Raw genomic sequence first — 23,130 nt, forward strand, 5'->3', positions numbered from 1 at the left:
AAAACGGTCAAAATAGAGCAAAGTATCTACTAGAATTCAGCATTGTTCAGTGCTCAGGAAGAGATAAATCCAGGCAGTGGTAGTTAAGAAAGCCTTTAGGAAAGCTAAGAAAATGTAAACAGAATCTTGAGAGATTGTTTAAATGCAGATGGACAATAGCGAATAGTAGAATCAAAGAAAAGACAAAGGCAGTAAGGAAGACAGTGCGCGAGAAAGAAGATAGAACTGAGCAGAGCAAAAGATGTGCACTGCAAAGGAGTGGGCAATCAACCTACATAGGTGTTCAACGAGCATTCATTTCCTTCCCCATATGCAAGAATTTGTGTAATACACTTTCAAAATATATAAACCCTTTACCCACACAACCCTAATGAGGGAGAGATACTGTCTCTCACACTCCAGATAAAAACACAGAAGCTCTAAAAGCTTAAATCCCAGAGCCAAGTAAGTGGAAGGCTGGGGTCAGACTCAGGTTCGCATGACTTTAAACCCCAAGCTGTTTCCATCATTACTACACTGCCTCACAAAGGACACAGGCAAGGACACAGAGAACAGATTCAAGGGTTTTAAATGGTACAAAAGCGAAACGCTAGACTAGAAGCTTCTCAATGCAGGCTCTTAAGCCTGGAAATAAGGTGAGGGAGAAAAAATGTCATTTCAGAAGACAGCAATATGCAAGAATGATTAGAGGAGAAAGAGGCTAGAGGCAAAGAGACCACTGTTTCCATGATGAACCATATAATTAAGCACTTTTAAGGTACTGCATGCTCTACTGGTTTCACAAGTCACTTTACTTTTCAGTGCTTTAATACTTTTTATAAGCCCCACTTTACTGCATTAAATAGTAGGAGAATCCTGATTATCTATTATAAGTGATCAATTAACTGCAAATTACACACGTAAATAAAAATGCCAGATGTTTGCCTATGTATAATAATTTAAATCTTATTTCATATCTGGATGGAGGTTAAGGTCTTAACTGGTAGCCTCCTTCCGGTGTTTTACCCTCTGTTTCACCCTAAAAAAACGATACTCATCAACTTCTTAATGCATATTCATAAGGGGAAGTTTCCGTGATCAAGAATCCAAATGGTTTGTAATTAACCATAATAAATCCATACTTCTCTGTCCTCCATATGCCTCCTTTTATCATTTCATCTAACCCACCCATTCTTTCCAAAAGCTTCATTCACGCTAGTCTCCTGACTATGCCACAGAGTAACATACACTACCCTGGAGTTGTTTATTTTCCAAACTGGAATATCTCTTTCCATTCTCTCATTCACACAAGAATCCAACAAGGCTCAGCTCAAAAATCTATTATTCTACACAAAGCTCATTATATGAACCCTACAAAACTTAAAACAGATTGCAAACTGGTGACTAACAGGTCACATGTGACTTGTATTCGGCCTGTGTCTTTTTTTTTTTTTTTTTTTGAGACAGAGTCTGCTCTGTTGCCAGGGCTAGAGGGACGTGGCGTCTGCTTAACTCACAACAACCTCAAACTCCTGGGCTCAAGTGATCCTCCTGCCTCAGCCTTTCGAGTTGCTGGGACTACAGGCACCACACCACCACGCCAGGCTAATTTTTTCTATTTTTAGTAGAGATGGTCTCGCTCTTGTTCAGGCTGGTCTCGAACTGCTGACCTCAGGTGACCCTCCCACCTCGGCCTCTCAGAGTGCTACGATTACAACCGTGAGCCACCCCACCCAGCCAGGCCCTTGTCTTTTTTAAATAAAATTTTATTCCACTTACAACATCTAAAAACTGTATTCTCAACTTTTGTTGAAAAAAGCAGATGATCTGGCAGCACTGCGCTCACATCCTCACACAGCCACAATCAGCTGTAGCTGAGTGGCAGCTGACCCCTTCCACAGGTTCTTAAATATTCACTGTTAACTGCCTGACCTGAGACCATTACCTCCAGCACCTGCAATCATTCAAGAAATACCTGACTGCCTGTTATGTCCCAGGAACTGTATTAGACACTGGAGTTACAAAGATAAACAAGACAAACACAGTCCCTCCTCCCACAGCCTAGCTTAGTAAGGAAGGCAAAGAGACAAGCAATTAGGACAGGTGTGATGAACGCTATCAGGGAAGTATAGGGCACTTAAGAGCACATGGCAAGGATACCTAACTCTACCTGTGGAAGTTAGGGAATACCCCTCAGATAAAGTGACAGCTAAACTCAGATCTTTAGCAAGGGTAGGAGTTAGCAAATGTCCCAGAGAAAGAAAAGACCCCTTCCAAAGATATTTGAGGGGAGAAAAAAGTATTGTGAAAAAGTGAAATCAGTTCAATATGGCTACAGCCACGCTCAAGCTTAAAGGTACATGTCAGAGAATGGGCTCAACTGAAACAGCTGGCAGGAAAAACGACGTGTTAGTTATGGTCAGGAGATGAAAGAGAATTTCAGTAAAGAAGCTGAATATGTAAAAGAGTTTGTTAAGAAAGGAATAGAAGTTTCAGAGAGCACAGCTGGGGTACTGAGGAGTGAGATGGGAAGGAAATGAGAAGCAGTGATAGCCTAAGTCAAGGGGGAAGAAGCACAAAGCAGCATGGGGATGAGGGTATAGCATAGAAGAGCAAAGGGGCTTACATCTTGGGCGATAACCAAGGATAACAGGGATGTGAAGCATGGTAGGTTTGGCTGGCCTCAAGTTTGCCAAGAGAATTAGTCCCAGCGGTCCCCTGCCGGACGCGGAGGCATTCAGGCCTCTCAAAATTCTGCTGCGCCCTGGTTGGATTGTGCTTCCGTCTCTCTAGAAGACATCGGCTTCAGTCGGGATTCATTGTGCAGACTCCACGAGAGGCTCTGGGTTCCAGGCTGCTGGCACGCAGGCTCCCAGGGAGTGGTTAGAGGCCTGGTCTGTATGTGCTGGTGGGTAGAAGTTCAGTATAAACTACCTTGCATTATTTTCTGAATTTTCTGCAGGAATGATGGGACTGTTACGGCCCCTTAGAGAAAAAGCAGTGCGTGCCCATTATAGACTTACAGGAAGCGAAAAGGTGCCAAGAAGTTAAACATCTGTCCATACCAATACTCAAGATGAGTCATTTTGTGAATCCAACTCTCCCCAAGTTGGCCTTGCGTCTCCAACTAGACTGAAATCTCCGCCAGGAAAAAAAAAAAGCCTGTTGTGCGCTTTTTTTTTTTTTTTTTTGTAGCTCCCAACGTGCCTAATACCGACCTGGGTACGTCGAACTAATTCAGTAAAATTACCGACTTCCTGACTGGTCTAGGGTCACTGAAGTTACCTAGCTCAGTCTCCTTTTTGCATGTTAAGGGTCTGAAGAGAAGCGAACCTGTATCTTAGACTCAACACTTTCCTTTATTCCAAACTCCACTGCGTCTCTCCACCCTCAACCGCATGGGCAGGATTATTGCACCATTCCAAGGCGGCAGGAGTCTCCAGAACCCGCCACGGAAAACTCCCGCCCGCTCCCCCAGGTGTGGCAGTCCTGGAGCCCGTCCCATCTGCCTATCGTAAAGGTAAAATGCGCTCACCGACTCTGGGCCACGGAGAAACCCGTAAATGCAGTCGGCCGCTCGCCCCCGCTATCCCAGGTAGGCACTTCCGGCGCGCTCAATGACGTGGCAAGAGCGCCCGCCTCTAGGGCCCAGGTTTTTCAAAGCCGGGAAGAGGCACTGCTGATGCTACGATCTCAATTCCGCGCCTAACCCTTCCCAGGACCCGTGATGCCAAGGCCTCTCCGAGGGATAGGGAGGAGTCGGTGAGCCGAGGGCTCGCGCTCTTCTGGCCTCCTGGACCGGCCCCACCTGAAGGTAAACGCCTCCGTAGCTGCGGCCTTTTCTCGTGTGAGTCCCCTCCCCAGACCGGGTAGCCCAAACGATTTCCCCCTCTCTCCCACCACTCTTTATATTCCAGAACCTTAACCTTTGCTTGCCCTCACACTTCTCGCCGGAACGTCTAACGTATGGTTTCAAATGAGAAACTTTTAAAAAGCGACCTATCGACGATGTTGTTCCTGAAGTTTTCTAATTATTCCCCCAGAACACCAAGTAATTCTCATTACTTCGCAAATCGGCATGCCTTAGAATCAGTATTTTGCCATTTGTAGTACTTCATATCCCCATCTTAAATACCACACGCGCTTTTTAAATCGGAAATTTGAACTTTGTTGAGTTTGATATAGTTTTCATGAATAATTTGCTGACTTTGTAAAATACGGTGTGAAAATTAATTACGGATTACATTTGTAAACTTAAAAAGACACACACACACACATATATATATAGGTTAATATCCCTTCAATGCACTGAACCTATTTAAATAATGCAATCATTTCATAATTTGTCAATACTATGCAAAATTAATGATTAAAAAAACTTCACATTGTTCTTGTGAGGCTAAAATTTCCTCTTAACACCACTCCGAGGAAATATAATAAGACAGCCAAAAAAGGTACCCAATCACAGTATAGTCATTCACAGCATAACTACGTTTAGGTCAATGAGGAACCGCATAAACCATAGTAGTAAGATTATAATACACTGTACTGTATATTTTTACTGTACCTTCCTATGTTTAGATACGCAAGTACTTACCATTGTGTTACAATTGCCTACAGTATTCAGTACATTAACATGATATATAGGGTTGTAGCCTAGGAGCGACAGGCTATACCGTCTAGGTTGTGTAAATACACTCTATGATGATCACAGGACCTCGAGATCGCCTAACGACAAATTTCTCAGAATGTATCTCCTTTGTTAAGCATTGCATGACTGTGTATTAGCAAAAAAATCAGTGGCAAAGATTCTTACAGAGCCCCTAGGCTCTTTCTGACCTGGGTGGGCAAGGTAGTGTGCATATCTGAAAGCACTTTTTTGCTCTTAGGCTGAGGGAAGGTTAAGAGTAATCTCAGAATTTTTCCTTCATCTGTTTAAAATCCCCCTCTCTGTACACACACAGTCTGGCACTGAAAGGGTTAGTATAAAGAATCTTCTTGAAAGAAAAAGAACTAAAAAATTCTTTTAAGTGGTGGCTGGAGAAAAGGAATTCCTTAACTCACCCAGCTGGAGCCATTGTTCCTACCTTCCTAAAAGGTAAGGAAGGTGTATAAATCTGGCATAATTAAATCAGTGATTGTCAATACTGTGTTGAGGATTTTTATGTGGACTGAAGAATACCTGATTGAGATTGCTTACGGGTTTATTTGTTTTCCTTTTTAGAAATGAGTGGTGGGTTGGCTCCAAGTAAGAGCACAGTGTATGTATCCAACTTGCCCTTTTCCTTGACAAACAATGACTTATACAGGGTAAGTAAATTTTAGTATTAGTAGTACATTTATCTACTGAATTCTCTATTTGGGATACAGATATAGCTTAAGCAAACAGTTCTCCCTGGCAAAATTCTCAATAAGTACATTACAATGCCCTTAAACCATCAATACCAAAGACCTCTATTGCAAATATAAGTGAAAAAAATTAGAAACTTGTCATTTCCAAAGAGAATGTACAGTGTCTTTATAGAGAATAGCAAGTTCTTTATAAACACAGAAGACAACTAGTGTTAATGAAGTGGGAGCAACTTGTGATAAGCTGATTTTTTTTCCTGCTTGCTTACTTGGCTTTTGAACCTGGTAGTTGGGTGGAGGTTCTGGAGGAAAGGACTGATGGGAGCAAACAGATCCCTTTCCTAACCCATAAGTTCTCAAAGTGTATCTTAATTAACAGATGTGGCAAAAGCTTAACAATTTTAGTACATTTTGTATTCAGTTCAGGATACGGGAGATTGAGGTTGGAGAAAAAAATCCCTTCCAACATATGTTTACCTCTTTATATCACAAAGAACAAAATTTTCTGCTTGACCTGTCCTCCAGGTGGATGGCTGAGAAGACCTGGAAGGGATGACATGAATCCTTTCTTCCAAGTGTTCTGTTCCCTTTGCTACTTTGGGTGGATGTTAAGTAGAGAGATGCTCCATAGGTGATACATAGCACTTGGTTTATTAAGATAGCTTGAGTTTCAAAGAAAAGAGGAGGAAATTAACTTTACTTTCCATGTATCAAAACAGAGAATCACTGTATTTACTGAATGTTTATTATGTACTGAGCACTCTTATAGGTACTAGAGACACATCAGTGAACAGAAAGATAAAAATCCCTTTTGTTACTCACAGTATAGGAGGAGAGAGAAACAATGCAAAATATTTAAAAATCAAATTATGTGTTAGATACTAAGGAGATGCTAAAATGTTAGGTGCTAAGGAGAAAAAATAAAGCAGGAAAGGAGGGCTATTAAATGGTAAGCTGGGAACAGAAGTGAAATGTTTCATAGGGTGGTCAGAAAGGCCCTTCTTGAGAAAGTGACCTGAATAAAGACCTGAAGCAAGTAAAAGGCAGCTGTACAGATGTCTGGACAACAAGCATTTCAGTAGAAGAGGGGTAATCAGACATAAAGACATTGGGATGCCTTTTAGGGCCTGTATAGATCATAGTAAGGACTCTGGCTTTCACTCTGAGTGAAATGAGAAGCCCTTAGAAAATGTTATATAGAAAACTATGTTGGCCTTCAGAATCCAGTGTTGCTAACACTGCAATCCAAATATGCTACATTCTGGCATTACACAACTTAATCACAGAGCTAAAAAATTCATTATTGGTTGCATATATAAACATATCCTAAAAGACTTTTTATATAATAAATAGGAACTATTGGTATATAGGTAATGGCTGAAATTGTAGAAATAGATAAGATTGCTTAGGGTCAAGATGTAGAAGTAAAAGGAGAAAGGGCCAACTATAAAGTACCACCAACATATTAATGATGGGAAGAGGAAGGAGACTGATGGAAATGATTTTTCATTGTAAAAGCTTTTTTGTTTTTATATGTTTTGTTTGTTTGTTTGTTTGTTTTGAGACAAGGTCTCACTGTGTCACCTGAGCTAAAGTGCCGTGGCATCATCACAGTTCACCATAGCCTCAAACTTCTGGGCTCAAGCAATCCCCTGCCTCAGTCACCCAAGTAGCTGGGACTATAGGCATGTGCCACCATGCCTGGCTGATTTTTCTATTTTTTGTAAATACTGGGTCTTGCTATATTGCCCAGGCTGGTCTGAAACTCCTGGTCTCAAGCAATTCTCCCACCTCAGCCTCTAAAAGTGCAGAGATCACAGGCGTGAGCCACTGTGCCAGCCTGTTTTTTTTTTAAGCAGTCTAAGGATCTGTCTTCTTTTTTTTTTTTTTTTGAGAGAGAGTCTCGCTTTGTTGCCCAGGCTAGAATGAGTGCCGTGGCATCAGCCTAGCTCACAGCAACCTCAGACTCCTCAGCTTAAGCGATCCTACTGCCTCAGCCTCCCGAGTAGTTGGGACTACAGGCATGCGCCACTATGCCCGGCTAATTTTTTTTTTTCTATTTAGATTTTTAGTTGGCCATATAATTTCTTTCTATTTTTAGTAGAGACGGGATCTCGCTCTTGCTCAGGCTAGTCTCGAACTCCTGACCTCGAGCAATCCACCCACCTCCGCCTCCGCCTCCCAGAGTGCTAGGATTACAGGCGTGAGCCACCACGCCCGGCCAAGGATCTGTCTTCTTAAACAGTGATTGCTTAATGTGGTGGAGGTAGAATAAGAATAGTGATATTCTATAACATTTAGATTTGAAGCATAGATTTAGCTGGTGCTATGGTGGAGTTGATAGTTGCCATGGATATACCTCAAGAACATAGGAATATGTATGCCTTGGATCTACCGCTCAGGTAGAGTGTTATTCTCTGTATCCACTCCATTATCAGAAATTTAGGAACTCAGGCAGAACATATAACTCCAATAACAATAAGAATATTATTCTAGTCACCAAAAAAATATTTCTAGGGCCTGCCTTATAGACTGAAGGCTAAATTTTTTATAAACCATAACAAAGAATTTGGTCTGTAGACACAACCCGAAAATGTAATGTTTTTTATGGTCTTAAATTGTAAGTTAATAAGTAGTCTTTTGTTTCAGATATTTTCCAAGTATGGCAAAGTTGTAAAGTAAGTATTCACATTAAATTTTGAAACTTCATTTAAAATTACGTCTGAATTTGTTTCTCCATTATTTTTTTAATGACAGTAGATTTTTTAACTTGACATTATATCATAAATGTCTTTGCATGTCCTATAAGATATATGCTCATATCTAATGGTTTCATGGTTTTCCTTTATATACCATAATTTGTATAAACAATCTTTATACTTTCTCACTGTATTACTAAGAACTAAAACTAATTCTGTTATTCAATATAAGACGTAAAGGCTCTGACTAAACAAGTATTTTGATTACTAGTAGGTGTGTTATCAAGTACACTATAAATGGGTTGCCATTTATCAAATAGCGTAAAGACAAATATTTTAATGCATATGACTTGCAAAGCACTTATGAGGCTGATAAATAGAAAATATATTCTCTGCCTTCATAGAAAGCTTAGATATCATTGAAAACTGGAACCATACAAAAATGGTAATTGATGATAAAAGCAATTGTGGCTGAGAGTTAAGAAAGGACAAAAAGAACTTGAGATTTTCATATTTAATTCACCATTTTAAAATCAATCAAGCAACTATATTATGGGGCAATGAAGTAAAAGCAAGATATTGTCATTCTAACTATCTTTTAACCAATGTATATCTTACAACCAATATACACTCTGGTATAAATTTAAAATCCCAAGAATTTAGGCATATTTATCTTCATTAGTTATTATTCTCCTAGCTTTCCATAAGTGGATGTTAAACAGTTGATGTTTATTTGCATCTTGAAATTATTAACTTCTTTTAAACTTACTTTGCTATTAAAAATCATTATCAAATGTGGTTCTAGGTAAATTTCTGGGTCTTCAGATTTTGAATAGTCACCATCATCAATCAAAACACTAGTAATGATGATGATATATAACACTTAAATGAATACATACATATGCTAGGAATTGTTCTAATCTCTTTAGGTATATTATCTCATTTAATTCTCACAACTCCCCTTCAAGGTAGGTACTGTTATTATCCCAATATTATAAATGACAAAACTGGCCAGGCGTGGTGGCTCACAACTATAATCCTAGCACTCTGGGAGGCCGAGGCGGGAGGATCGCTCAAGGTCAGGAGTTTGAGACCAGCCTGAACAAGAGCGAGACTTCATCTCTACTAAAAATAGAAAGAAATTATATGGACAACTAAAAATATATATAGAAAAAAAAATTAGCCGGGCATGGTGGCGCATACCTGTAGTCCCAGCTACTTGGGAGGCTGAGGCAGAAGGATTGCTTGAGCCCAGGAGTTTGAGGTTGCTGTGAGCTAGGCTGATGCCATGGCACTCTAGCCCGAGCAACAGAGTGAGACTCTGTCTCAAAAAAAAGAAAAAAAAAAGTTTAAGCTTTGTCTTGAACATTGTCTTTTTTTTACTATTTGGAAATAATTTTGAACTTATAAAAAGTTGCAAAAATAGTACAAAAAATATGAAAATATCCTTTATCCAGATTCATTTATCATTGACATTTCCCCCATGCACTTTATCATTTGGACTCTTTCCCCCGTGTGTATATATATGTATGTAGATACACACAGTTTGTTTTTGTGAGTCATTTATAGATAAGTTAAATGTCTGCTAATTACTTCTGTGTGTTATTTCCTAAAAGGGATATATCTTACGTAACCACAGTACAGTTATCAACTTCGTAAATATATATTGATAAAATACTTTTATTGGATCAACCATCCACATTCCAGTTTTGTGAGTGGACCTAATAATGTCCTACATGGCATTTTTCCCCTCTATTACAGACTCCAGTCCAAAGTTAAGTATTGCCTTTAACTCTCCTATCTTTTTAGCCTCCTTTAAAAGTCTGCAACATTTGTAAGGAATATAGCCTACCCCCCATTCTTTTTTTCCCCTCATTCTGTGTTTTTCTGATGTTTCCTCATTATTAGACTCAGGTTACATGTTCTTGTCATGCTGCCCAGATGACGTTGTGTTCTTCTCAGAGTACCACATCTGGATGCATACACTGGCCATCTGTCCCTCACTTATGATACTAATTTTGACCACACAGTCAAGGTGTTGTCCAGTTCATTCACTACATACTCTTTTTGCCTTTGCAATTAATAAGCAGTCCATGGGAGACACTCTAAGACTATACAAATATCCTGCTCCACAAAAAAATTTCATTTTAGATTTAGCACTTGTTGATGGTTCTTGCCTGATCCAGTTTTTACCATGGTTTTTGCCAAATGGTGTTTTTTCTGCCAACTCCAGCACTTCCTTACATTCACCAGCCGTCCCTTGGCATTCTGCTGTAAGCAAGAGCCCTTCCTTCTACCCCACTTATTTGTCTGTTATCAGTAAGAATTATGAATTCCTACTTTTTCTGTGGTTTATAATTTATTACTGGTATTTAATTATTTTGGCACTCAAATTGTCCCAAATTTGACCAGTGGGAGTTTCTTCCCACTGGCTTCTGTATTCTCATGCCCCATCATTTCTTTTTTTCTTTCTTTTTTATGTTTTACCTGCCCCTCTTCAACCTTGGAATCAGCCATTTCTGCAAACAGCTCTGTTGAACACTGTTCTTAAAGCATATTAAATGGCATGTGGTGAGCAAGGGCCTCCAGAACTAGGGATGTGTAAGGGGCAGGTGAGAGAGCAGGCTCTGCTCTCATTACTATTCCTGTCACTCACGTACTCGGGGTTGGTATGGCTAAGAACCAGTAAACTTAATACTTTTTAGGAGAATATTAAGAATACAATTAGATTCTAAAACTTGGAAAAATAAGTAATTCATTTTACTTTCTGTGTAGAAAAAATACCTCAGTTTTGTTTGCAGGGTGAGGGAGTTAGTCTGGAAGAGGAATTACGCTTCAAGATTCCATTGTCTCTGTAATCTCTTTACTTCCCCCTTCAACCTCTGATTAACTCTAACCATAGCTGTGCTCACTTGTGTTAAGTCAGAGTCATACTTTCTCATTTTCATTTTTGATATATCATGACTTTGAAGAGATAGCTGATTTTTTGAATGTATTAATTTCTCTTATTTTATAAATTTTTTATTTAGCCACTTCTAAAAAACTTGAGTTTTCTAAGTATTAATATCTGTTTTATTTATCACTACCTCTATTCTAACTGACCATTTGTTTATGATTTAAGGGTTACTATAATGAAAGATAAAGATACCAGGAAGAGTAAAGGGGTTGCATTTATTTTATTTTTGGATAAAGACTCTGCACAAAACTGTACCAGGGCAATAAACAACAAACAGGTAAGCCATTCATTCCCATCAAGGTTTTTCAACTCAAAAGCCTTTGTGCTCAGCCAGGCCAAAACTGTGGGGATGCCATGGATGGTCAAGTCTGATGGATATCAGTAGATTCTGAGGGTGTCTAACTTATGGGAAAAAGGCCCAAGCTGGAGGGGGTTCCCAACACATTGGGAGACTCTAAGGAATAAGAATACTACAGAAAAGAATGTATCGCACTGAAGTGGCAGTTGCTAAAATAGTCCAAAAATAAAATGGAAGTAAGATTTGAGAAAATGGGATCAAAGAACTCGTTTTAGTTTTCAGTGAAATACATCCTCCTGCATTTACATTTTTCTCTGGTTTAGTTATTTGGTAGAGTGATAAAAGCAAGCATTGCTATTGACAATGGAAGAGCCGCTGAGTTCATCCGAAGGCGAAACTACTTTGATAAATCGAAGTGTTATGAATGTGGGGTGAGTAAACCTAAAACTTAATGCAACTTTCCATAATCTACTTTAAGGTATTTTTCGCATCAGTCTTTTATTTGTGCTCACCAAAACTTTTGGCTGGCTACAGCCAGGTTATGAAAATTGTTTTATTTAGGGACTCTAGACTCAAGTAAGTCAATGGAAATGTAGTATGGAAAGATAACCTGAGAGTGGTATTTTCTCTAGTTCCTAAATATTTGAAAATGGTTAGTTTAAAAAGTGTTAGACTAATTACCTATACCATTGCCTTGAAAGATTTTAGTAACTCATAAATTTTCATTAATAGGATATTGCCTGTTTCTATAACATTTTGCCAGTAAGTGTTGCAGTTCAGTACCAACATTATCATATGACCCATCCTCTATGGGATATTGTGTTTCAAAGTTTTTTATTTTTTCTTCCTGTTAGTACCGCTAATGTTTTGTAACTGAACTATATCCATCCCCACATTTTTTTACCTAGTGTTCTCCTCATGATCTGTCTCACTATCCATTTAAAGTTTTGGTGATTGGGAGACATATACAACCACAGAACAACTTTGTACAAGGCCTATAATGGTACCACGAGAATTTCAGTGTGGGTCTCACAGCTTTCATTTTCTAAAGCGACTATATAAAATACTTAAGAAACACAGTCCAGATGTATTAATGGGAAGCTAGGTAGTAAATTACTGAGAGACATTGTCCTGGCTACAAAATCACATGGAAGATACAGGAAAATGGTTTGAGGTCCTTTCCCCCAGTGCCACTCTCTATTTGCTCCCAATAAAAAATATAAAGGTAAACAGATGAATAGAAAGAATGAGCAAGCAGTGGCCTGAATATCTAGTAATTCTGTCAATTCCTATGATTCTAAAACCTCTTATGTAAATGTTTTAGGAACTATGTTCCAAAGCCCTGAGTTTTGTAAAAGAAAGGAAGGGGGGGGTCGGTATGGTCAGATTAGTATGTATCCTGATAGAGTAAATATTATCTGAGAAATTCTGGATGAATCGGTTAATCTCTTCCTTTTGGTTTATGGATCCATAGATTTGTTAATATTTTGTACATTTCTATATTTCTTTACTTTTTACCTCCCCCCAAAACTGTTTACATTTATTTAGCCTGGTTTTTCCCAAAGTTATTTCACCATAAATTCTCTTTTTATATGGGGTATGTTAACATTTTTTGGTATACCATTATTCTAAAACACAATATGGGAAATGCTTCTCTAACTGTATATTCTCAGAAGTTCATTAACAGTAACATCTTTGAGGTTCAGCCATGTCCTAGGTGTACAGAGTCCACAATCGATTTGATGCTCTGTTACATACACTTGAAAAGCATGATTATTTTTCTCTTCTATTGTTTTAATCTTGGCTCAGTCACCACACCCCACTCTAACATAATACCTCTTAACTTGGCTGGGCACAGTGGCTTACACCTGCAATCCTAGCACTTTGGGAGGCCAAGGTGGGAGGATCACTGGAGACCAGGAGTTCAAGACCAGCCTAGGCAACACAGCGAGATCTCATCTCTCCAAAAAATGGAAAACTTTGCCAAGTGTAGTGGCATGTGCCCATAGTCCCAGCTACTCCGGACACTGAGGCAGGAGGATTGCTTGAGCCCAGGAATTTGACGTTGCAGTGAGCTGTGATCATGCCACTACACTCTAGCCCCATATGACAGAGTGAGACCCTGTCTCAAAAGAAAAAAAAAAAAGTAGTGACCTAATGTACAAATTATAATTCTCAGTTCTTATGTTTTACAACTTGATGTTCTAACTCATTATGAATAACAGGCTAGTCCAGTGTTGTCAAATAGAAATAAAATGCAAGTCACATGTGTAATTTAAATTTTTCTAGGAGCCACATTAAAAAAGAAACAGGTAAAAGTTAATATCTTTTATTTAACCCAATATATATCAAAATTTTTTTCATTTGAATATGTAATTAATATTTTTAAAAATTGAAGTTTTTCATATTCTTTTTTCACATTATCTTCAAAAATTGAATGCGTAGTTTACCTTTACAATGCATATTAATTCAGACAAGTTCTCAGTAGCCACGTGTGGCTAGTGGATACTGTAATTGGATAGTACAGGTGTAGTCTAGATATGAAAGGAGAAAAATGAATTTGATTAACATGAAAAGGGAAGAAGAAAAAATTTTTGTTTTTAAAGAAGACTGTTAAACAGCATCTTGGAAATTAACAGGAATAGTTTTATCCCTATTTTATCAAATAACTTAAAATTTTTATGTTTAGAGTAGATGATTCATTTAAATTTTGAATTGTTTTATACCTTGAATCTTGAGACTTAAAAGTGTTTGAAGGAAATACTACTTTTAGTGGAACTACTAAAATTGTACAAAAACTCCCTAATTGTTAAAGCAACTTAATTGTAGTTATATCACAGAATCTTCCTTCTAAATATGTATTAAAGTAATGGGTTTTATCAATTTCTTCTGTATATTCCCAGTACTAGAATATTCTTTTTTCAATTCTAAAAAACTTGTACCAGACAAATTTCTGTAAATGACAACAAATATTTTTCCTTTCCTTTTTAACGGGAAACAAAAGGAAAGTGGTCACTTAAGTTACGCCTGTCCTAAGAACATGCTTGGAGAACGTGAACCTCCAAAAAAGAAAGAAAAAAAGAAAAAGAAGAAAATTCCTGAACCAGAAGAAGAAATGTATGTATATCTACTCTTGCTAAATACATTATGCTGCTTTTGTCTTTTTACTCTTAGTTAATTACATTCCGATTTTTTTTTTTTATATAATTTAGTGAGGAAGTAGGAGAAAGTGAAGATGAAGGGGAAGATCCTGCTCTTGACAGCCTCAGTCAGGCCATAGCATTCCAGGTACTAAATTGTTTTTTTAAAAGCCATGTGATGGCTGCCTTGGGTTAATCGTTTTATATTCCTTGCTTGCTTTATTGGTCATCTTCTCAGGGCAACCTCTTTCTTTCCCCTTCACCCCCTATGCTTTAGGAGAGAAGCTGTTTCTCTAAAATCCTTAGGGTGGTGTGCATGAAAAGTTTCCATTAGTTCTTCCTAGATTTTAAGGGCCCCATGACACTTTATATCTTAATCTGTTTTCTTTATAGAATTGAGCAGAACTATTTAATCAAAGTGAGTTTAGCCCAACAGAAAAGATTTTTTAGAAATTGCCTAGGATAATTTTGAGTAACACTGTGAGACTGGGACAGAACTTAGGGGTCGGGGAGTAATCTTATTGTCTGCATGGGCTGAGAGTGTGGGAAGTGGTGGCATTTATGGTGTGCTTGTGCCATGTTTTTAATGCACCATAAATAAATAATAAACAGGTTCCTGATTTTGTTTTGTTTGTTTTCTCAATCACATTACAGCAAGCCAAAATTGAAGAAGAACAAAGAAAATGGAAACCCAGTTCAGGGGGCCCCTCAACATCAGATGATTCAAGACGCCCAAGGATAAAGAAAAGCAAATATTTCAGTGATGAGGAAGAACTCAGTGATTAAAATTGTATTTATTATGTAAATATAATTAAAATTTAAAAAGTCTTGGAGTACAGAGTTCAGTTGGGGATTAAAGATTACTTTTAGAATTTGAGCATATGAACACTTAATGCCAAATAGTTTTTACTGAAAAATAGTTCATAGGAAATTAAAACATAATTTTAAAGTATCATGTTTCTATCTGGCCTTAGCATACTAATAAAAATAAAGATTTGCTAGTAACAATCTTGTAAAGAGCTAATTTTAACAAAAATAAGAAAACTTAATACTATTATAGTAATACCATTGTCATCCCAAGAAAAAAGATATTAAAAAGATTTATTTGAGAAGTTCATTATAAAAAGCTTTATTTGTGTCTGATTGGTTTACATGAGGACTTTTTTGATATATATTTAATCTTTAAAACAAAAATGTCATAAAGACTGAAAAGTTGAATGATTTATTGTTAATAATAGTATTAATAAACTTTTCAAGAGAATTTTGTCTTTAAATAATGTTGTCATGTTATTTCTTGTAGCTTTATCCCAATCTGGATAAGTTGTAAATACCCATAAGATAAAAAGTAAAGTAGCTCTAAAAGGATTGTAATCAAACACAGCAGTTATTTGTCTGTCCTGCCTACAGCACCAAATTCCATTCCCTAGATGCGATTACTTATAACTTCTTTAGCTGTTTATTTTCATATGTACAAACATATTGCTAAATAAATATATACTTACATATATTTCTATCACTTAATTCATAAAAGGATAAAGGAGGATTTTTCAACCTCTTATACTCCCCTTACCTTCCTCTATCTTCCCAATGTGACTATGTTAAAACTTTTGGTTAAATCCATATATATATATACTTTTTTTTTTATTATCCTGTATTAATAAATACTTTTCACTTCTGAGACAAGGAGTGTCTTATGATTATATTTTTCTTAGAGCGAATAATTATCTAATTTTATTCATGTATTTATTACATTTCTTTGCATGTACCACTAAATCTTCCCATACTATCTGGAGGTGGTTATATGAAAATGGGATTATGGAGCCTTTAATTTTCTACTCTATATATTTCTATACTGTTTGAACGCTTTGTTAGAAGAACATTCATTTATTACTTTTTTAATTACTAGAAGCAATAAAAATATTTCCACTTTGAAAACTACAGTGACAATGCAAGTGTTAGGCACCCACCAGCAAAGAATCTTCTAGATCTCAGCAAACCAGACAGAATGATTGAGTACAGAACTCTGCTTTCTGTTTACCCATTAGTCAAATACCACAAAAATTTGAAAGCAAAGAAAAAAATTGGGAATAGATTTGCCACAAAATACTATACATAAAACTTTATATGAATACCTAAAAACACAGACTCCAATAGAAAATGAAATAGTGACATAAATAGAACATATAAGAAAATAAAAAATAGTAAAGTAAAATATTATTAAAGAAATCTATTACAACCAGTGATACATTATTTTTTACCTATTTAGGAAAAATAAGATACTTCAGTGTTGATGAAGATGACATAAGAGTACTTATGGTATTATAAATTAGCTCATTTCTGAAGGGTTATTTAACAATAATTGTCAAATGTTAAGTATGTTCTATTCTTTAAACCAGAAATTACATTCTGTTTTATCCTAGGGTTCTAATCAGAAATGCAGGTATTTGTATACAAAAATATATATTATTTAAAATTCAAAACAGAAATCATTAAATGTCAATAACAGCAAACTAAGGCATGATGTATTCAAAATGATAGATTATTGGGGAAGCATTAAAATGTTTCAAAGAATTTTTAATTGTATGGAAAATATTCTCGATATATCAAGTGGAAAACACTTGCTGTATATGGATATATATATGGATGGGGAAAAAAGCTCACTACTAAGTAGTAATGCATAGTGATTAAGAGGATACTCTTTGACAGACATACTTAGGTTCCTGTGGCCATGTTGCCACTTAGAGCCGTTGACCTTTGCAATTTACTTAATCTGAATTATTTGAAAACTGAAAAGGTTAAAACAACACAAAAGGACAAATATTGTTTGATTCCACTTATATGAGGCACCTGGAATAGGCAACATTAATTTATAGAGACATAAAATAGAATAGAGGTTACCAGGGCCCGGATGGAGGTAGAAAGGGGGTGTAGTTGTTTAATGGGTACAGAGTTTCTGTTTTACTTGATGAAAAGTTGTGGAAATGGATAGTGCTGATGGTTGTAAAATATTGTGAAGATACTTAATGCCACTGAATTGTACACTTAAAAATGGGCAAAATGGTAAATTCTATGTATATTTTATCACACAAAAGAATGTACAAACATAATTGGTTGAAAATTTTGTGTAAAGAGCAGTTAGGCCACCAAGCCCTACCCCACCCCCCCAATCATGCTGAACCATGACACCTGTAGGCTCCTTCCCCAGCCTATATCCAGAATACTATCAGACAGACTCCCCACCTCAGCAGTCGATTGCAGGGGTCCCTCCCAGGAGAAAAGACATATAGCACTGGACATGTGGGGGCCCACAGAAAAAGTCAATTCAGTCAGTAATAAAGTCCTCCAAGTGGATATGCCCAAGACAGTGGTGGTGAAATATGCTCTGATAAGCCTTTTATTGCTTCACATTCAAATATGAACAGACAGATAAGCATCAACAAACATTTGAGGAAAATCTTCAATACAATAGAGACCCAGAGGAGCAGACCAAAAAAGGGAGCTTAGAGGAGCTGAAGAATTCTGGCTTTAAAAAAAGTCTGTCTTAAGGGCTTTCAGAAAAAGGGACCGTGGACCTGTAATAAACTTGGTGGTTTCTAATGTGAATGTATTTATGAAGCAAAGAATGAATGCCCTTGCTGCATATAAGTAATGTTTTCTTTCCTTCTGCAATCATTTAATTACTCATTTGCTCTTTTGACTAGATGCCTTACTCTGAAACTACCAATTATAATTTTCAAATTATCACAAAATTCAATTATGACCATATATCATAGGACATATTTTTAAGTTTTACATGTTAATTCATTTCATTTTATGTGCTATAAGTGTGTATATGTGTTCTATATAACAGTGATCATGAAATATTAATATTTAAGTATTAAAATGCTTAAATAATAAAACCGTGGTTATCACACCTGGAGAAGTGCTTGAAAGCTTTACACAGAATATGCCATAAATCAGTAATTTAGATTCAATCATTTATAGAGGAATAAAAGCCTGATTTTAAAAGGGGGGAGGAAAGTTTATTGGATCATATAACTGAGTCACTTGGCTTCAGAAATGGATGAAATAGTTAACAATGTAATTAGAAACCTATTTTTCTTTGTCTCTTAACACTGCTTTCCTCTGTACTGCCTTCATTTCCCAACAAGCTTTCTTCATGTGATGGCAAAGATGGCCACCAGTATCTCTAAAGCTAGAAATCCCAACAAAGAGAACCCCACTTTCCCAATGGTTCCAGCAAAAGCCCTAAGAAAATCCCCAATTGGTGAACTTTGTGTCATAGTCCCCATTCTTGGAGATAAGGAGTAGGGTCAGTCCCACTCAACCTACGCAGACTAAGGGTGTACCCATGCAATGTGGTATCTATTTTCAGTTTGAAATTAATAAGGAAATTATCCTGTCAAAAGAGTCTTCACCTTAAAACCCTCCTGTCAACATGCCAAAGGCAGAATACTGAGACAGCTAAGCAGGAGATGCACACAGAAAGTAGAGATTCAGCACCAAACAAAAAAAAATCATTTCCCTATAATAATTTTTACAGAGTATTTGCAGAAGATATGGAAAGGTGAAAACCTCCTTGGAAAGCATTTTGATAAGCACTGTTACTTACAGTAGCAATGAGCAATTGCAGTCAGAGACTGCGCCCTAAGTACATAGAATGGGCTAGCCACTGCCAATTTTGTTTAAAGAATCGCTTTTATAAGATCCACATTTTAAGAATCCTTATGTACTATTACAGATAGAAAAAACCAATTCATAATTTTAGTTAAGATCTAACACATAGAAGCAAGCAGACCAGAAACATTAAAGCTTTTATAGAACTGAGTTTATATAACTCCTTTCTGGGAATTGCACTTTCATCAGCACATGTTTGCAGATGCATGGCTTTATGTGAAACACATAACCTTTTTTAAAGGGATGGTATCGTTTGGTCAGGTCTTACCAGTATATTCAGGACAAGTATAAAACAGACTTTTAGCAGATTATCTGAAAGACAGATTGTACCACATACTTAGCACTGTGTATCAGGCACTGCTCTAAACACATTACATAAACTAATCCCTTTTAGGTAGGTATTATTTTCATCATCATACAGATGACAGAACTGAGGCACTGAGAGGTGAATTTAATTCACCCAAAGTCACAAAGCAAATAAGTAGCACAATAAGGATTTAAACCTAGGCAAACTGGTTCTGCAATCAAGACACTAAACCACTATCCTATGATGCTTCTCTCAATAAGTACTCAAACTATATTACTGCCATATCACAACACAGAGTACTAACCACTATACAGTCATGGTGAGCTACCGGGACACCACACTGCCATATCAATTAGGAGAAAGTGGATTAGATTCTATTTTATCTACATAAGACTACCAATTTGTTTTATAACTGTTCTTCCTTACTGATTTTTATGAAATGGAAATATTCGTTGGGAGGGCCAGCAAATTTAAAAGTTAACATTTAAAAGATCAAACATATTATACCTAAGTGCCTTCTTTAAAACTTTTAAAATAATCTCCACTTGGAAATTTAATGAAATCTCAAATTTATCTGTTCACAAATGAACTTCTAATCTTCCAAAATGGCTCCACCCACAGCCTTTCCCATTTCTGATAATGTTAATGTCATCTTTTAACTCAGGCAAAAAATATCTTGGGAGGTATCCTTGGTTCTTCTTTTTCTTATATCCCACATCCAACTTATAAGCTGGCAGCTCTGTCTTTAAAATATATTCAGATATATAGAACTCATCCACTGCTATCACCTTGGCCCAGGACACCAGCATCTCACCAGAATTATTAATACTACAATTACCTCCTCCTTGCTCTCCATGGAGCAGCCAGAGTGATCCTACTAAAACCAAGCCAGGTAGAACCCTAAAGTATATCCTGGCTTTAGCCTCCCCAGAGTTAAAACTAAAGTTCTTACAAAGACCCAGATGTAAAGTCTCAAAAGAAGGGCATTATCTCTCTCATCTCATCACCTACAATTTACCTCCTAGGTCAGTCTACTCTAGCCACCTTGGCCTCCTTACTGTGTCTCACATTCATCTGGCAAGCGCCCACTTCAACCTTTGCAGTTGCTGCTCTGTCAGCTTGACCATTCTTCCTCCTGATTTCTTTCTCTCTGCCAAGATTTTGCTTAAATGTCACCTTGTGATTTTTAAATTGAATCACACACACAAGCATTTTATTTTCTCCATGTCATTTATCTTCTTCTAATACTCTATATCATTTATTTTATTTATCTGACTCCCCCACTAGAATGTAAACTCATGAAGGCATGGATTTATTTTGTTAATTGCTGAATCCCCAAAACACAGGACAGGGCCTCATGTGTTTATCAAGTAAGAATGCAATAAACACTTCTTAATTACACAAATAAATATTACTAGTAGAGGAAATATAACTAACATAGCTTAAAACATAAACTTTGGAATCAAATTGCTTTGGTTTAACATCTGATTGCAACACTTACTAATTGTGTGACCCTAGTCAAATTACATATCAGAACTGAACCTTAGTTTTTTTATCTGTAAAATGGGAGAACTGATTATGACCCAACTCATATGATCACTATACAGATTAAATTATACAATCCAAGTACCAAGCTACATGTGTCTGGCACATAGTATAATAAATTCTCAATAAACTTTAGCTAGTTTAGAGGTAGTATGGTAAGTCAGATCATTCTGGATAAAGTTGTATACAGACCTTTGTAGCAAATGAAAATTCTTCAATAATAAACAAAATTCATAAATGGATATTTATAAATGGATAGATCTATCTTTGGGGATAGGATATTAGAAGTTATTTATTCCAATCCTTATTGCACTGTATAATATTCCTTGTTGACAATTCTAGGCCTCTTTGTTTGCCCTTTGTAAAAGATCAGATTGATTTCCTGCCTACATCCATTTCCCTACTTTCTCATTTTGGTTTCAATGCCTGAGTTATTGACAGTACAGAAGAATCCTTCCTTTGTGGATATGGCTTACAAAAAAGTGCCAGAGAAGTATACTTTCCAACATCTAAACAAACTTCAGACAGCCATTAGCTTTAGGGGCAAGTGACCCAATCCCTGGCTCTAGAAGATGGATCCCAATTGGGCTGAGCCAACCCTAAGAATCTCATTCCTCTTGCCAGTGATTGGTTAAGAATGGACACATGAGCCAGGTGTGGCAGCACATGACTGTATCCCAGCTACTTGGGAGACTGAGGCATGAGGATCACTTAAGCCCTCCAAGAGTTGGAGGCTACAGCGAGCTATGAAAAGAATGGACATGTGAGACATATAATACACTTCTGGCCAATACTAAGTGAAGGAATTCTGTTGAGGGCTTCTAGGGAAAATCTTCTTGCTGTTAAGAATAATGACGTTTCCTTTTCTGAGTGCTTTTTCTCTAGATGTGGTATCTGGAACTGTTGAAACCATATCATGACCTTGGAGGGCACCAGCCATTAGTTGAAACTGATATACATTTGATAGTCATTAAATATTTAACTCACTATATATCTCTGCCTTCCAGGCATATACAGTCATGCATTGTTTAACGAAGGGAATACATTCTTGAGAAATGCATATTGAGGCAATGTTGTCATCATGTAAACATCACAGAGTATACTTATATAAACCTAAATGGTATAGGCTACTATACACCTAAGTTATATGGTATAGTCTATTGCTCCTAGGCTACAAACCTGTACAGCATGTTACTGTGCTGAATACTGTAAGCAGTTGTAACACCATGGTATTTGTGTATCTAAACATAGAAAAGGTACAGTAAAAATCCAGTATTATAATCTTATGGGACCACCTTGGTATGCGTGGTCCATCATTGACCAAAATGTCATTATGCAGTGCATGACTCTAATAGGATTGCAATTCCTGGCTCACTTGTGAGTGGATGGGGAAAGTGACCAGTACTTGTCAATGAGTTGTGAGTAGAAATGATGTGTGCTATTTCTGAATCAGAGCATGTAATTGTTGGTGCAAGACATCCTAGAGTTCTCTTTCTCTTCTAACACAGTGATTAGCAATGTTCAAGATGGTAGCAGCTTGGGGCCTTAAGTGACTACAGTGAAAAGAGCTCTATACTGCCCTGGATATATCTGTTTTTAGCATAGCATTTGAAAAATACAATAGGCGGGGGGCAGTGGTTCACGCCTCTAATTCCAGCAGTTTGGGAGGTTGAGGCTGGAGGATTACTTGAAGCCAGGAGCTCAAGACCAGCCTTGATAACACAGTAAGATCCTGTTTCTCCAAAACATAAGAAAAACTAGCCAGGCAGGTGGCATGTGCCGGTAGACCCAGCTACTCAGGAGGCTGAGGCAGGAGGACAGCTTGAGTCCAGGAGTTCTATTGTGCCACTGCACTCCAGCCTGAGTGACAGAGTAAGACCCTGTCTCTAGAAAAAAAGAAAGAAAAAGAAAAAAAAAAAAAGACAAATAAAAGCACTAACATCTTGCTGTTAAAGTCTAGGCTTTGAAGTTAAACAGACATGTCTGACTCCCAGATCTACCCTTCTCTGAGCTTCAATGTCTCCATTTAGAAAAGTAAATAATAATACATACCTTTCTAGGTTCATAAGAGAGATAAATAATATAAAGCACTTAATCTAACACATAATTAACACATAGTTAAAATGTTATAATTTTGCTTTCTATAAGGACATTATTTATTGCAATAAGAATAACTTCAT

General features: G+C 37.1%; 2 protein-coding genes across 13 annotated transcripts in view; one reads left to right on the plus strand and one right to left on the minus strand.

Annotated features, from left to right (window-relative positions):
• Positions 1 to 23,130, minus strand: part of PPHLN1 (periphilin 1) — a 177,683-nt gene that overhangs the window by 109,858 nt on the left and 44,695 nt on the right. For 4 of the 11 annotated variants that reach the window (XM_045554007.1, XM_045554006.1, XM_045554003.1 and 1 more), the window contains exon 1: positions 3,515 to 3,602. The exons of 1 other annotated variant lie outside the window; for it this stretch is intronic. Coding sequence is in view for 6 of the 10 variants with exons in the window: in XM_045554002.1 (XP_045409958.1) it covers positions 2,606 to 2,645 (40 nt within the window). In the remaining 4 variants the exon portion in view is untranslated. Of the gene's footprint in view, positions 1 to 2,605; positions 2,994 to 3,514; positions 3,603 to 23,130 lie in introns of those variants that run through there. 6 more of the 11 variants (XM_045554002.1, XM_045553998.1, XM_045554005.1 and 3 more) reach the window with 4 other exon arrangements.
• ZCRB1 (zinc finger CCHC-type and RNA binding motif containing 1) lies at positions 3,599 to 16,099 on the plus strand. Of its 2 annotated transcripts, XM_045554008.1 has the most exons (8): positions 3,599 to 3,793; positions 5,204 to 5,289; positions 7,978 to 8,006; positions 11,149 to 11,260; positions 11,605 to 11,712; positions 14,286 to 14,398; positions 14,494 to 14,569; positions 15,076 to 16,099. In XM_045554008.1, exons 2-8 carry the CDS (start codon positions 5,206 to 5,208, stop codon positions 15,205 to 15,207), a joined length of 654 nt encoding a protein of 217 aa, XP_045409964.1. In that variant the 5' UTR covers positions 3,599 to 3,793; positions 5,204 to 5,205; the 3' UTR covers positions 15,208 to 16,099. The 2 variants fall into 2 exon arrangements, with proteins under 2 accessions (XP_045409964.1, XP_045409965.1); XM_045554009.1 differs by lacking the exon at positions 7,978 to 8,006 and having other exon boundaries at positions 3,600 to 3,793.

This window comes from Lemur catta, chromosome 6, assembly GCF_020740605.2.
Source record: "Lemur catta isolate mLemCat1 chromosome 6, mLemCat1.pri, whole genome shotgun sequence".
Taxonomy (NCBI): Eukaryota; Metazoa; Chordata; class Mammalia; order Primates; family Lemuridae; genus Lemur; species Lemur catta.